The 16655-nt window shown below is 39.8% G+C and overlaps 2 protein-coding genes across 3 annotated transcripts; both read right to left on the bottom strand.

The window, feature by feature from the left end:
* Nucleotides 1-1476: 1476 nt before the first annotated feature.
* Nucleotides 1477-3875, bottom strand: LOC113665367 (core alpha-(1,3)-fucosyltransferase). Its single transcript, XM_027181038.2, has one exon. It carries the CDS (start codon nt 3166-3168, stop codon nt 1978-1980), a length of 1191 nt encoding a protein of 396 aa, XP_027036839.2. The 5' UTR covers nt 3169-3875; the 3' UTR covers nt 1477-1977.
* A 972-nt stretch (nt 3876-4847) lies between these two features.
* LOC113665368 (uncharacterized) lies at nt 4848-16290 on the bottom strand. Of its 2 annotated transcripts, none has more exons than XR_016184443.1 (12): nt 14843-16154; nt 11918-12951; nt 11147-11401; nt 9857-10047; nt 9680-9734; nt 7495-7555; nt 6886-7041; nt 6497-6643; nt 6284-6402; nt 6017-6175; nt 5784-5899; nt 4848-5073 (listed from the first exon to the last, which is right to left on the bottom strand). XR_016184443.1 is itself a non-coding variant. In XM_027181039.2 (12 exons), the coding sequence occupies exons 1-12, from the start codon at nt 15916-15918 to the stop codon at nt 5011-5013; spliced, it is 3375 nt and encodes a 1124-aa protein (XP_027036840.2). In that variant the 5' UTR covers nt 15919-16290; the 3' UTR covers nt 4848-5010. The 2 variants fall into 2 exon arrangements, 1 of the variants encoding a protein (XP_027036840.2); XM_027181039.2 differs by having other exon boundaries at nt 6943-7041; nt 14843-16290.
* Between the last annotated feature and the right edge of the window lie 365 nt (nt 16291-16655).

Below are 16655 nucleotides of genomic sequence, written 5' to 3'. Positions count from 1 at the left end.
TTCGATTTAGAACTGAGCTTCATGCATATGCACTACGTGTATATCATAACAATTTTTGAATACTGAGGACATTTTGAAATGAAATAACATTGTTTTTGTTTTCGGCAGGAAGTGATCAACTGATGTTTTAATCCTGGTTGATACGTCTTTCATTATTTTGTTTAAGCTGGATCTGCTAACGACATAACTATCATATCATAATTATATGGGGTGTTTACTTCGTGTGGAAAGAACACCGAGATACGATACGAATAGACCATACTCTGAGAAAATAACCAAAAATTTTGTTATGGCTATGATTACCTGTATAATAATGCATCTAGGAGAGGAAAATCAAGCGTACGTCGAAGCGGTCGTACGGACATATTCATTCTTTATATTTTGGCCATTATTTTATTTTAATCTGCAGCTGATGAAATTCTCGGCTAGATCTTGAGTAACTGAGGTGCTTTTTCATGCTTCAGATGTGTTCGCGATGGTTTTATGACTATGATAGTTATGCCGCGAGTGGAAACTAAAGCCCAGTACCACCAACTAATGTTTACTTTGCTGCTTAAGACGATTCGAATAACAACAAAATAGAGCTAAAAATTCAAGTAAAATCAGGGTTTCAGAAAATCAACATCCCTTTGTTTTCAGACTTCTTAGCAAATCGCTTCGTCACTTACAAAAACGAAGATAATAGTCAGTTTCTGTGTACTTTCAGTTCGCTGAAATTTTCATGTTTTGAGTTTTAAAAACTGACCCTCGTCCGCTGTTCATCGTCTTAAACAGGCGTTGCAGGTGCCCCCAATATGTGAAGCGTTTAAAATTTGCATCAGAATTGCTACCTTTTTAAAATCATGATATCTTCACCACACGGATCTTCACTGACATGTAAGGAAAAAACATCGAGGCGGTGTTGTACTGAGTTTATCGATATAGTGATTTTAATCCATGAGGGGCTTTTTCCCTTAATGAACTTCATTTAGGTTTGAACTTTTTTTGTAAGGAAAACAGTATAAAGAGAATTAATGTTATGTAAGAAGTTGTGGTACCATTTCCGTGATCAGCGTTTACGTGCAAGCAACTCAGCATTTGATGTTCTTAAAACGTGTGTTAAATTGTGTTTGATTTAAACATAAATATATAAATTTAAATAAATATCTGGACAGTTAAAAGAAAATTGCAGTTTGGTGACTCATATCAAAACAGTGAAATGAAAATTGCATGTTCGCAGATTCATAGACAGTTAAAAGAAAATTGCAGGTTCGCTGGTTCATATCTAAACACTAGACAGATGAAAGCAAATTGTATGTTTGCTGGTAAATTCGAATTTATCAACACTTGAAGTTAACTTTCATCTTCAAGCTTGGCCATACGATGTCCCCTATTCAAGAAATGTCCCATCTATACCAGCAATGTTTTCTCCAAAAACTGGTCGGAGGTGGGGGGGTGTATCATTCAACAATACCTCAAAATGGAGACATAGGGATATTTACCTCACAGGTTTCTCGTTCATTTTCTTCAAAAGTCATCTTTCTCTCAATTTATCATACAACTGATTTGTCCTGTATGTTTGGAGCCATTCTAGTTTTTCAATTACAGAACAGGTGGCCATGAACAACAGTGCAGGTTTTTGCAAGCTTTGCAGAAAGATGGGTCTTCATATTCGATCTTAAAGTGACTTTAATTCGGTTTCGTTCAGGACACTTGAAAATGAATTAGGGCTGTTTCTAAGAGCTTGTGATGTTACTATGAAAAATTCTTGCATTTGGGAAATGCCTGGTATTTGAAACGAATGTTTATGATGGCATTGTTAGTGTAGCAAACGGAAAATCATGGTTATCAAACGATGAGCTGTAAAATATTAGGAAATTGTTTTGAGCCTCGTATCGATCCAAATTGTGAACCTGTGTACTATAAGCGGCACTGACCATCACCTCTACATATCGGATGACGAAGCCTTGTCTTAAAAGGTGTGGTTCACTCAATACGCTATGAATTCCCCTTAACCAAGTCAAGTTCTTTGCAGTGATTTTTGTCCCAAAATGTCCTCATATCTTCGTAAACCCTTGGAAAGGCGTACAGAGTTTGGTTGTGAAGTTGATTACACAGTACACAAGCACGGTTCGTCGCTACACGTTTATAAAATTTCTTCCAAGCAAAGTATTCGCTGTACGCGGTGTCATTTGCATCGAGGTAAAGCAAATAGTCAGCAAGATGTTTGGGAGAATCAAAATCTTGAACATCAATGTAGGAATTTGGAATAGCGAGTTCCTTGTAATTGGCTCCCCCCATAACGATGGGTATAATATCATTGTTAATCGCGTTTTCCCAATATTTTTCAGTCATGTAATCAGGACAGTTACCGTTTTCGAACGCCAAATAAAACTTGTGTTGCTTTAGCAACGCATTGCAGACAGGCCAACGACGTTTCCGAGGACAACGTAACCGGCCGCATAATCCATATATGGAAACGTGGATGTAGTTTTGTAATTCCATGACGTAGAGATATCGTTCAGTTGCCTGGCAGTTACTGACCAACCAAGCAACTTGTTTACTCTTTCCAGCTGTTTCATTACCTGTGAGATATTTTTCAGAGGGCTTCTCTAAAGTTATATACTTTCCGTAAGGTGTATAAACCTCTGAGTCTCGGCTGTAAGACATCGTCCAGTTAAAAACACCAGCAAACCCATGAGCATCCATGGGCACGTGCAGCGGATTTTCCAGAACAAAATAGAACCATATCTGTTCCGAAGACATGCGTCTTGGAAGAAATTCAGGCATGTCGCGTGCGTGAAAACCAACAGCATCCGCTTCTAATATCCTACTCCTGTTATACGTCACCAGACAACTAGAAACCTCGCAATTCATAAAAGTCGTGTGTCCCTCTTCAAAGGGCGAACGATTGGGTCCTAAGGAAGGATCATTCGCCCACTTTTGTCCAAAAAAAGACGTGTAAAGCAATATCAGCTTCTTCCTGGATTCTTCTCCTTGATCAGCCTCCCTCACGCCTCGATGTGCAACAGTTAAATTTACAAAATACTTCTCTTGTAAAAATAACATGTTTTTGAACACTGCGATATAGAAGACAAAACTAATTACGATAAATAGGAGAAGTATTTGAAGACCTGAATTTTGTCGAGAGAACATATTTCGCAAAAGTCTCAACTTCGCAGAGCCCATCTTGGAAGCGGAAAAGACTAAACTAGCATCAAGTACACAATGGGATTATACGCTTTGTAAATGGTACCCTTAAAAGCTGTTTACTCGAGCGAAAACGACAACGTCAAAATGGCAGCAGGTTCACAGCACCAGCAACAGGTTATAACCATCGGCCATCACACCATCGACAAAGAAATCCAACCAAAATACCAAAATTTAGAACTTGGCACCTGGTAGTGAAGACTATTCGCTTCCTTTTATTTCTTAATTCTATAATTTAATCTAGTTTCACATAGTCTGGGCAAGGAGAACGATTTCCAAATCAGTGGTAGAACTGTGTAAGGGTAATTTAAATTTGACGGATGTATCTATTGATCTAAGCAACAAGTAAACACTTAACAAAGAGATTTTTAATTTGCTTATAATCTGGAAAAAAAAAAACAAGCACTATTCAATTGCAGAAAACAAATATAGTTCCTGCTCCTCATTTAGACCTAGAACCATGTTGGACATAACAAAGGATTCATGTCTGCCTTTAGGGCTCCATGCCAAATCGCTGATGAGTTAGGATACGCTTAACCTTTGACGCTGGTTGATCGACTCGATTCTCAAGTAAGAGTTCTCTAGAACTCTCCATCAAGAGCTGTCATACGACCGAAACCACGTCTTCATTTTAGCTGAAGTTGCAGTAGGCGATGAAAGCAAGTGCATGGAAAGTTGGCAAAAAAAAAAAAGAGTTTATTTGGGTTCTTCGAAGCACAGTTGAAATCTGGGGGGGTTTTTGTAATGTTTTGACTAAGCGAATTGTTAGGCCTTGCCGAAAGTTCCACAAATTGTACCTCAGTTGTATTCTTTAGAATTTTTTTTGCGTTAACTGGAAGACAAAAGCCGAAAATCACTCTCCTTAGATAAACGTTTATAAATCCTGGACAGATTTGATCGCTGTTCTGTAATCCACGCATCCACACCAAAAATCTTTTATTTACTTTTCTTTGATTGACGTTAGTCGTAAATGAGGGAGCACTTGTAAATGGCTAACACATGGGCCGCGTGTTAAAGAAGTCACGAGTGCGGAATACTTAGTCATTCGCGAAAGAAACGTCTGTGAGATAGTTCAGTGGTTGCATAAAGGTGATTGAAGATAAAAAAAACCCAATATCCATGCTGACCTGCAGTTGTCTGGTTAGTATTTAAACTCGAACAATAAATCTTGTGGTAAGTACTGTGTCCTATTAACCGGCCGGTTGCGCACTCCAGAATCACCGTCACGTCGTTGGAGTGAAGACTGAGCTTTGTATGTAACAACTACTTCACTTTCCCTCTTCGCATTCAAGAGTAGCGAATGTTTAGAACGTTAAACGTTACAAGATAAGTAATAGGTATTTCCAGCCATGTTTTAGAGAGGTTTTAAAATATTTTTGAAGTTTTTAAAGAAATTATAATCTTTCTCATGTATGTTGGAGATGAGACAGTTGTACTATCGAACTGAAACCATGCTCTCTATAACATTATACCCTTGTTCTTTCCGGATCCCTTTGTCACAAGAAGTTCGAAGCAATCTGGAGCGCTCGAGCTATTCTTTGATCGGCTTCATAAAGAAAACGGTGGAAACTCAAAGGGAGATTTCACCATTGGATCGCTACGATAGAAAACAGCTGGCGCATGCGAAAAATGACTTAATACAGTTTACAACGACGAAGTAACCAATGAGGAAATAATTTATTACTGAGCGCAAAATAGAATGTGTAAAATAACCCATTTTATAAATTCTACATTTTTTTCAATAAATAGTTATTTAGACGTTTAATTTTTTGTATCACCAATTTCGTCACGTGCAAGTTAGCAGGAAATAACGAGGCAAACTCATCCATAATCAGATTTTATCCAAAGTACTCTGGCAAATTCTTGATTCTCTCCTTTTAAAGCCTAAGCAAGGTGAAAAGAAAACCAAGGTTTAATTTTACGAAAAACTAACCTTTCAAAAATATTCTACACAGGGATGTCGGCCAAAGCTGTCAAGTGTCATCCTATTTTAAAAAAATCTCATTCATTCACGTCAATGTCCTTTGAAAGATGCATAATTTCGACTATAACGCTTTGCCTCGGTCGATATTTGCTAATCAAATTTATGATGTATGTTTGAAAAAGTCTTGAATACGAATCACTCAGTTGTTCAGATATGTAGCTGTTGTGCCAGAACTAATGTGGCATGCTCTTTCGGTTGCCTGTGGCCAAGATGAATGAAGTCCCATAGATGCAAGGGCTTTTAACTAATTATCACAGTGAGTAATTATACTAGATTATCACTCAAAAAAGGGGGAAAAAAACAACAACAACAACAAGAACAAAAACCAGCTAGAGTGTACTACTGTCTATAATATTACGAAAGCATTGGCTCGTAGATGATCAAATTAAAAATGGTGTAACATGGACTTTTCAAGGATAAACTCGTTTCAACGACTTAGACCTCGACCGCTAATTTCCCCGCACCATAACTTATTTATCACATAGGTTACCCAGTTCAGCTCCAAGGAAATGTCAGGCAAGTTTTTAGCATTATTAAAAATAACTTTGCTTTTCACCTCGAACTACGGCGGATTTATCAATTACTCTAAAATCAAACGAAATATAACTACCTCAAGTTTCTTAACAATGCGAGAGTATTTTCTTTTGGTGGCGTCATCGTCCACGTCTATAAAGTAATCTGATATCCCAATGTGCACTTCGATGCGCTCTAACCTTGGGCAAGCACCTAACAGAAATCACACCATTTTTAGGAAAAGAATTGTGCGATTTTTGAGTTTACAAAATCAGGCGGTTTAGCAAAATAACGAAAAAAAAAATCAAATAAATATTCAACTAGTGTTACCGAGTAATTCCTTAATGGCTCCGGGAGAGACTGGGGTAAATGTGAAGGATATAGTCTCCAGGCCTCGTAGTCCACAGAGACACATGGCGTGGGCAATTTCTTCGTTGATTGCAATTGTCCGATCAAGTTCCAGCTCTTGGAGCCTCAGGCAACCTTTGGCTAATAGATGACACAGAGAGGTGAGATTTTTATTCCTCACATCATATCATTCGCTGGACGAATTCATCACAAAAAGTGTTCAGAATGAACTAAGTTTATTGTGTTTACCAATATAAGTAAGTCCCGCAGACGAGAGACTGGGTCCGCCTACCGACAAATGGCGCATATTTGGCCAGCAGTTTGCTATCGTTTCCACGCTCTTGTCATTGAATCGTCCAGGATGGTCACTAGAGGAAAAAGTAGTTTGTGTTGGACAGGTATCCTGTTACATAATCACCTGGAGTAGCCAGACAAAACATGAGATATTCACGACAGACTTACCATGGAAACATCGGTGGTACCCTGAGAGTGACAAGCTGTCTACACGCCCATAAAGCCCACAGTGCCTCAGGACAAGCGGGATATGAATCACTAATGTATATAAATGCTTGTAGCTCTTTACAGTGAGAGCCTGCCAAAGCTAAACACCTAAAATAAAATCAAAGCAAACAGCGAATACTGTTATTTGTTTGTTTGTGCTAGTTTTCTTCATAACAAATTCAGCATTTAACAGAAGTCAGGCTCTGACAGGTCCAACGAAACCTGAATCCTTAGCGCGGCGTGCCACTTTAATTTGGATATCTCTCACTGTTTTTCTCTGTTTAGTACCTGTACTTCGCAGTAATGTTCTACTTAGTTCACTGATCTCTAATCTTAACACTAGAACATACTTAGCAAAGCTTCCAGGTTCCTACTTCGTTACGGTCAAACGTATTCTGCGCGAGTACCTGTCTGATATCAATGGGCCGCAGTCTTCGACGTGCAGGCTCAACAAGCTTGAACCAGCAGCCTTCAAAATATACTCCATCCCCCTCTCTAGATAACACCTTAAAAATTGAACATGTGGAATTTTAATAAAAATTTGAAGAAATAAGCTAAATCAACGCAAATGGGGCGAATAAACAACGTTGACACAAAAATCACACAATCGATGGTAAAAACATTATCATGCTGTGTCCACGCATTACCATTGCCTGGTGTTATCCGTTCCGGAATAAAAAGTCCACGCATTTATCGCTCTTTTTACAGAATTCAGGATGATTTTCATGAACATGAGAAAAATTACTCTTTTCTCCTCACTCAAACAACTATGTGCAGGATATCCCCGCTGTCACTTTTTTCTACGCTTTGTAAGACGTGCAATGTAACCTCATATTTCTTGATAGGAGTTGTAATGGGATAAAGGTAAAGGTAAAGGTTTGAATGAAATTAATAAAATGGATGACAGAAAGAATAAGCTAACGGAATGATTGTTGAAGAACTTTTCTTAAAGGCCTCACCGCAAATCCTCTGATGTCTTTGAAGAATTGCATTTGTCTTTTGATCTTACTCTCCTCAGCCCTAAAAGTTCACAACACGTCCTCACTTAAAAAAATCGTTTGAACGATTAAATAAAAGGACTTGAATGAATGGCAAAAATTCTGCCTGATTATCAACGACTAGACGTTAGTTTCTTAGTCAATTACAGCCATTTAAAAATCACTGGTGATCCCTGTAGTCTGATTGGCTCTCATCGGTGCGATTTATTTCCCAGCCAATTAAGCGGCTTTACTAAAACACACCACCAATCAGATTTCAAGATTTGTTAGAAGAAACCAATCAATTGCAGGAAAATTTAAGATAAATTATGCAACTTTTCACAAAACAGCTCTATAGGAAAGAAATCCTGTATTTGAGCGGCTGAATTTTTCGATTTCTAAATCGATGTAGTAAAAAGTTAATTGAACTTCGTGTCGTACAATTTTGGTCTGCGCGCTCGTTCGGTTTTAAAATCACGCGTATGATTTCAGACTAAACTGCACTCCACTCAGTTTAATTAGCATTAAAATAAAAAAATGGCTAAACTCAAGGTAAGTGGTTGCCAAAATCAACAATTCCACATATTAGTACTGGTTATGGCCTAAAACCTCCCCTCTCAGCCATTCCCTCCACTCATTTCCCTCTCAGCCATTCCCTCCACTCATTCCCCTCTCAGCCATTCCCTCCACTCATTCCCCTCTCAGCCATTCCCTCCACTCATTCCCCTCTCAGCCATTCCCTCCACTCATTCCCCTCTCAGCCATTCCCTCCACTCATTTCCCTCTCAACCATTCCCTCCACTCATTCCCCTCTCAGCCATTCCCTCCACTCATTCCCCTCTCAGCCATTCCCTCCACTCATTCCCCTCTCAGCCATTCCCTCCACTCATTTCCCTCTCAGCCATTCCCTCCACTCATTCCCCTCTCAGCCATTCCCTCCACTCATTCCCCTCTCAGCCATTCCCTCCACTCATTTCCCTCTCAGCCATTCCCTCCACTCATTTCCCTCTCAGCCATTCCCTCCACTCATTCCCCTCTCAGCCATTCCCTCCACTCATTCCCCTCTCAGCCATTCCCTCCACTTATTCCCCTCTCAGTCATTCCCTCCACTCATTCCCCTCTCAGCCATTCCCTCCACTCATTCCCCTCTCAGCCATTCCCTCCACTCATTTCCCTCTCAGCCATTCCCTCCACTCATTCCCCTCTCAGCCATTCCCTCCACTCATTCCCCTCTCAGCCATTCCCTCCACTCATTTCCCTCTCAGCCATTCCCTCCACTCATTTCCCTCTCAGCCATTCCCTCCACTCATTCCCCTCTCAGCCATTCCCTCCACTCATTCCCCTCTCAGCCATTCCCTCCACTCATTCCCCTCTCAGTCATTCCCTCCACTCATTTCCCTCTCAGCCATTCCCTCCACTCATTCCCCTCTCAGCCATTCCCTCCACTTATTCCCCTCTCAGCCATTCCCTCCACTCATTCATTTATTTTAGTCATAAAGAGTGCACCAATTGATAATTCCGTTATGAGACGTGGAAAAGGATTGATATTCTTGGAAATTTAACGTCAGCTTGTTGTTGTTCAATCTCATGGAGTAATATTGTAACGATCCACCACGTTTCAAGTCCACGAGATGTACCAGAGCATTTCAAATGTTAGAAAACAGAAGTAAGAAGAAAGTATGATTTAAAACCCTAAGCAACTTGAGCTTGCATTACATGGAAAAACCACAAGCTCATCAGGAATCTATGGAATGTACAAAACAATATACACAAGTTACATCTACATATTTCGTTCACATTTACTGAACATTTTACTTTGTTCCCGACTTCTTTCAGAGACGCAACTTTTCCCTCCCCTACATGAAACTCCCTGACTTTCGCTGAACTCGTTAAAGTTTTTGCCCTGACCATTTCTTGACCTGTGGTAACCATTTGTTCTTGTACTTAACTACAGCACGAAGAAACAAAAGAGTGTTGATGATTGTCTGATCTTCAAAATACAACAAGCTCGATTATCAGACCGGACACGAGAGCCTAACCTGGCAACAGCAATAATTATTTTAAAGCTGTCAGAGTCAATTTGAAAATAAACAATAGCGTATGGGTTGGCTATGCAAGGACAAAAGCATCTACCATTAGCCCTTTTTAACGCGATTTTTATACAGACCTTTGAGCCTTAGGAATTGCGTGGAGCTACATCTCCTAGATATTACCTGAAGAGCCTGCAAAAAAAACAACAACATCAACCTTTTTCCCATTTTGTACAAAGCAGACGTTTCCTTGACAGAAATTACACTGGAGTTAAATTTTCTCAAAACTTACAAAACGCCTGCGGAGCACTCACCATATTATTCAGCGGTATCTCGTGTAAAGTAACGTGTTTCCAAAGCGAAGGATGCTCACTTAGTGCGCGCCATTCACGGCACACTCGTGCTAGGCCACAGAGCTCAACAGGATTTAGATGCCGAAATACAAGTAGCAAGGCGGATCTCTTACGCTGGCCTGTGATTTGCTTGGACCGCTGAGGAAAGCCACCTTTCAGAAAAAAAGTAGCACTTAGTTTAATTTGAAGTAAAAGCCGCTTATTGGTAGAAATTGTGTAATGTAAAGAGGACAGAGAGGACGATGAATGTTGAAATCTTGGAGGTGAAAAGGTTAATTAGCGAGAAAGCGGCCACTAGCGCGGGGAAACATGAGTAATCGATTCATGATTGGCGTTACCTTTGCACCTGTTTGGTTCAGTAGTTAAAGCGAGTTTTATGAAATAAAAATAAATTGTAGTACAGATGGTAAATCCAATTAAAAATCTCGTCTTACTTTCTATAGCTCTCGCTATAGATTCGATAACGCAATAGATCAAGGTGGGACATTGTTCACCACCCATGCTGCAATTGCTGATATCAACGCCATATTTTTGAAAGGCCAAATCTGGTTTTATGATCGATTGACTCTCAATAAAAAAAAGCACTTCAATGATGTAGATTCGCCTCATAATTTTCAGGTAAGCATACATAACAACTGTTATCTATCCTAATAAAGATAGATCCACATCAAAAAAACCTGACTAAGGTGAAATAAAGCACAATTCTAACCAAATATACGGTTTCTACCATGAAAAAACAAAAAGCATATGAGGAGGATGTGATGCAAATCGTGAAGTCGGAGCACCCAGTCACTTTATGAACTGTTTCTTTCTTTCTTTTCTTTTTTTTGTGCACTCCTTTTTGCAATCGCAGACAGCATGCAGGCCAAACAATCACAACCAAAATGTGCGTTAACCCTTTAACCCCCTTGAGCGATCAAGAAAGAATGTCTCCTTACAATATCAGTATAACATCAAGCAGACAAGTGATAAGAATAAAGAGAAATGTCAACAATGAGATTACTAGTTGATCCAATGCCAAAGTCTCCAAAGTAACCTCATAAGAATTGTGTTACAAACCGTAAGGAGAATTAATAATGAGACCCTGGGAGTAAAAAGGTTAGAAAGACTTCGCAACATCAAGCATAACGAGAAAGGAACAACAGAACACTGGGCTGGGATTGTAAACTCATACTAAATACCAGATACTCTACAAAAACACCTCTCTGCTTGTTAACTTGTTGTGGTGAATGTTTATTTATAAAACTTTACCTTTGATCCTTTGCTCGATTCCTTTCCTTGGTGTCGAAGTCTTAATGGCCGGCGACAAATTTTCCCAATCAAAAGATTCATTTACTGATCCGCCCTCATCCTCTGCGTCACTATTCAAAGGAGTCACCGATTTGAAACTATCGGAGACGCTGCTCACAGTGCCAACTGAATTTCTACGTCTACTTCCTCCCAAGCAGAGCTTCCGCCTTAAACGCTCCTTTTTGGAGTCTCGAGTATCATCGACTTTTGGTGATCCTGGTTAAACACAACACATTTATAAAGTTAGCTTCGTCCTCCATCTTCAAGAGACCATGGATCCTTTGTCACAATATAGTTGTTTACTGTAACAACTCGTTAGGGGGAGAAGGTCAATTGAGATGCTGTTCTATTGACAACTATAGTGCCCAGTACCTAATAAAAAAGAGTATTTCCTAATGGAGTTTTAGTCAAGATGAGTTCTCTATTTCAATGATTACTAATTACAATTTTAAAGGCGTATTAAAATCACTGAAGAACTTAGGAGGAAAAATTCTCTAAATACTTCCAATTCGCCAGGCGAGGGAGCAGTGAAAACGAACGGCGAAGCCGCGAGAAGTTGGGCGGGTTTCGAAGCTCTTCGCTTCTCAAATTGCACAAAAAACTACGATATACGTAAGATGACAGACAGACTCTGACTGACAGAAAAAACCTAACATATTTAACTCGAATCGAGATAATACAGCTGTATCTTTGTTCAGAAAACGATGCTGATGTTAAGAAGACGTATCCTACCTGGACCTCTCTTTTCTTTGTTAAACTTTCTCCTCAGCTTGTTAATACCGAACACGTGATCCTTGCTTGTGGGCACAGGAGAAATTCTCAAACTTTCACCAAATCCAGAATCTTGCCGAAGACTACTAGGAACAGTAAAACCTTTCTGATATATTGACGCCACTGCCGGGGGCTGTCTAGCCGCGGAATTATCCGCAGAAACATCCACTTTCATGGGACGTACATCGATTTCTACGACTCCACCGGGGACAGTGGGTAGTCGCCGACCTGACCCTCCGCGGGACACCCTACGCATATTTGTTGTATCACGCGATATATGTGATTCAGATGACGTTATTGATAGTGTTTCGTCAGACTGTGATATTTCGCTGTTTGTGCTTGAGACACTTGTTTTCCTGGTAGCCTGTGGCAGCTTTCTCCTTTTTCCTGAGCCCGTTTTCCGAGCTGGGCGTTGGACGGAGACATAAGAATCCCTCACATTGGTTGCACTAGAATCAGAGACATTGGTAACAGTTCTTACCTCTGGAACGTGGGCAACAAAGGTTTCTGCGAATGCTACTCTAGCCATTCGCACATCGTCAGGCTGAACGACAAGTCCGGTCGAAGATTGAAGACGAAAGTCGACACTTTCCTCTTCGGAAGCGAAAACGTTGTCTAAATCAACAGCAATTATCTCGCTGTCCCGCAGAGCGTCTTTCAAATCCTTCTCGCCATCAACTTCAGATGACTGGGAACATTTTAGATAATCTACGAAATTCACATCAGCCGATTGGTTTAACTCTAATTCTTGACTAGTATGCTGCCAATCTTCTAACTCCTCAAGTTTTGCTGGCTCACTCTGTGTAGTATCTTCAGTACACCACTTCTCCTTATCTCGCGTAGAATCGCTCTGTCTGTTAGCGATTGATCTATTGTTCTTCTTCAATTCCCTCAATTGTTTCTCAAGCATCCTTACATATTCAGCAATTTCGTTCCGAGCTCCCAACTGCTGCTGGTTCGTATCTTCCACATGTTTATTCATGGCAGCGACAATCCTGTAAAAGAAGAAGGGAAAAAAACTTAGAACAAAGGTGACCACAAGATACGTTTAGCCTCTCAGCCCTGATAACCCACTACTGATGACGCCCAGCGCGGCTTCATGAGCATGAAATGACTTAGAGTTTTGATTTTACTCTGCTGAGAAGTCTATCGCAAGTTAACTATTAGCTTTAGGCCATTCACATTTCTAAGTGGAGATAGGCGCTGTGAGAGTTTACACAACCGATCGCCGCGATCTGCATGTAAAAATCGCCTCGAGTGTCGCCAGCCTTAGGTATATGGCATCAAGAACAGTCAAGCGGGGCCTTTGGTTAGGATACAAAACAATCTTACCAAAGTCAGCAGCAATAGTAACTTTACTAAGACTGTTTGTCTTACATGCGTTTATGTGCTTCTGTACGTGTAAACCGAACGTGTAAACCAGCCCCAAAAACCAAGGAAATCCACCTGGCCTATTAGTACAGCGTAAAATAACACAAAAACTATCGACAACTTGGAGAAAAGAATCGGCCGACCGCATTCCAATCAACACTCAGTGGAAAATTGCTTTAGTTCAAGGATGATAAAATGATACTTACTCTGAGTACCTAAGCAACAGTAAACGATAGAAGTCTGTACTTACCAAGTATTAATCTAATCGCGGTCTGATGAAAAGGACAGTTAATACAAACATTTTCCTCCTCAAATTAACCCTTAAACCCCTAAGAGTGTCAAGCATCCAATTTATCCTCACAGCATCACTTCTGAATCGAACATTGGGGTCGTGAGACTAAAGGAAATGATCGCAAATTAAAGAAGCCCTTGATTGTTAAACAAAGTCGTCTTGATAGTTTTACTGATGATACAAGTACGGGGTTAAAAAAAACAAATCTGAGCATATTTATAACAGACGTTTTATCCTTCAACGCTTGAAGTGGTACGGTTTTCTCCTTACATTTTTCTTCTTTCAGTTCAACAAGCAAAAAAAAAAAGAGCAAGCAATGTTAATTGGAATTGAAAGCTACATCAGCAGATGTTTTTACGTTTAAAAATATTACTTCGCTGCCGGATTTACTTTGTTTTATTGTTTATTCCACTTAGAAAAAATGGGTTGCAAAATAATAATTAAAACCGATTAGTTCCGCGATATCAGGTAAATTTCATCCCCCTCTTATTTTACTCGAGCCGATCTGGTTGCAAACCAGTAGAAGCAAAAAAAAAAACTTGTCTAAGCTATTTTAGGTTTCCTCGAAAAGACCTAATATAATTTTTCCATCTTAAAATAAACTTTTATGAAGGTAAGTCTGATGAATTTCATTTCGCTTTGTGTAATAAAATGAATCCGTTTGACATTTTTCCTAAAATTCTTATCACAAAAGGACCAATGACCCCTCTTTATAAATGATAATTCTAAAGTAGAGAAAATATTTTGTATCAAAATCTCCTGAGAACTGTAATCTCATCTCAGATTTACTTGCATTCTGGAAGCGAATGAATCCAATCACCTTGTGTTAAAAGTAAACGAAAGACGGCGTTCGACTGTTCTAAGACATTTTTGGGCGGGTGTCCAAACCGTAATTTTAATTCAATTCAATTGGCAGCTGGGAGCAACTACATCGACAATAATATCGCGTTTTGCTCCGACCTTACCTTTAGGTAACAAAAGGGTTGTTGAGTGGTTTTTGAAAACCAACTGAATCTTTTGCACCACAAACAACTATTAATATCTCGTTCAGGCCAATATATTCTTTTTCAATATTCCATAACAATTACAAAGTAACTCAACAACGTCAGTGTAGCTGATAGTCTGAATATAGTAGATTAAAATGATATTGGATATTTTTACGAGAGAACGATGATATGTAATATTTCTACGAGAGAAAAATAAAATTAAAAGTTTTTACAAACCTTTCCCATTCTTTAAGTTGTGCACGCAAATCGTTGATGACCCTCATGTCCTCTTTATGTCTTGCCTCTAAGACGCGTATCTCATCCTGAAGTCTTTCGTCCTCCACGATAACTTGCCCTTCGCTTAGATGGCGCGAATTATCAGTTTGAATTCCAAGCGAGTGACCCGTGTAATTAGAATTCTTGACATTTTCCTCCTTGTAAAGCAAGAGGTTTTGAAGTTTTTCTGTCAGAGCTTCTACCTCTTGTTCACTCCGGACTACAGCATCCCTAAATGAATATTTCTCGTCTAGAATTTTGCCAAGTTCCTCGTTCTTCTGTTTCATATCTTTCTCAAAGGCAGCCAACTTGTCTTGAGAGGATGATATTTTTGCATCTTTCTCTTTGATATTGGCTGTTAAATCTCTTATTCGGCTCTGAGCAAGCTCCAACTCTCTTTCGCGATGATCACTTGTAAGCGAAACCAAACGCCGTTCATTTTCACTCTCAGCTAGCAATTCCTTCAGCTTATCTCGCTCTTTCATAAGAGCACGGAAGTCCTCTCGCGTTTTCATAGACTCCTCTCTCCTCAAAGCAAGCTGCAGCTCTATAATTTTGCTGTCTGGTAACAACAGGCTTTCATTCAAGCCGTTCGTGCAGCTGAGTTTACCGTCACAACTCGACAGAATAACATTCACCCGCTGTTCTCGCAAACGCAGATCTTTAATATCTCGATAAGCTTTTGCCAAAGCGTCCAACACCTCCCAGTTGCTCTTTTTGGCTTTCAGCAATTCGTTGTTTAGCCTTATAATGGCAGAATTATCGTTGCGACGACAAACAAGCGAAGAAGATGGCGAAGCACTGTTCAAGCATTTAACCAACGAGATCGCAGAGTCAGCTTCTGTGTCTGAAGCTGAAAAGACCGACTCCTCGGGATATTCCATGTTCAGGTTCTCATTGAGTCCGTTTTCATTCACAGCCAAATCTTGTGACAGGCCCAGCGAGGAACATAATGAATCACTGTTGAACAATATCGAATCGCTCGCGGAAGTTTCTTCAGTTTCTTGTGCAACCGGACCCATACCGTTTTCGTACATTGAACCTTACACGCAATATTTTCAAATCACTTCGTGTCTGCTAGCACGCGTTTTTTTTTTTCGCTCGCTCTGAGAACGTCATAAAGATAAATCTCTGTGACGCAAATGTTGCACGCGCAAGAAAATCGCGCCCTTAAAGTGATCAGTGTTTCTGACTTTGGGAACCTACGCTCCGAGTTCACATCGAAAGCCATTCGTAGTAAAAATGTGCTTGACACACTCGAGCTAAAATTATTCATAATGTAGCACGGTTTGTATTTGTTGACTTTAAACAAACTGCATACCTCTTGAACACACTAAAAACCTTGGCAACAGTGTTAATTTTAACAGCGTGCCTAAAACCCGAACGTTTGTACAAGGCGTGAAAACGCTGTTATTGTCTTTTTAATTTAATGTCAAACCGTCCGACAACTACTAATGAAGTGTTTGCTTTTAAGGCTCCTAGATGAAAACGTAATCGGAAAATTAAGAGGCTTAACTAATTCTACTAAACAACTTAAATAAGATTAACCAGTTAGAAGTTTTCAAACGCAACCATCAGGTTATCGGTGCGTAACTATTCGTTATTAAGGTAAGATAATTTAGCTGAATCAACTGAGTTTGATGTAGATTGGGTTAAAAAGTTTCCACGAGGATTTCTGGAGCTGACCTTTCGAATGATAGCTCTTCATCATTCACTCTGACGAAGGGCCAACGCTCGAAAAGTAAGTTTCAGAAACTCTCTACGGAGGTCCATT

The sequence above is a fragment of the Pocillopora damicornis genome, chromosome 2, assembly GCF_964200805.1.
Source record: "Pocillopora damicornis chromosome 2, jaPocDami1.2, whole genome shotgun sequence".
Classification (NCBI taxonomy): domain Eukaryota; kingdom Metazoa; phylum Cnidaria; class Anthozoa; order Scleractinia; family Pocilloporidae; genus Pocillopora; species Pocillopora damicornis.
Note: the sequence above shows the minus strand (reverse complement) of the source record. Positions and strands in the feature narration are given on the sequence as shown.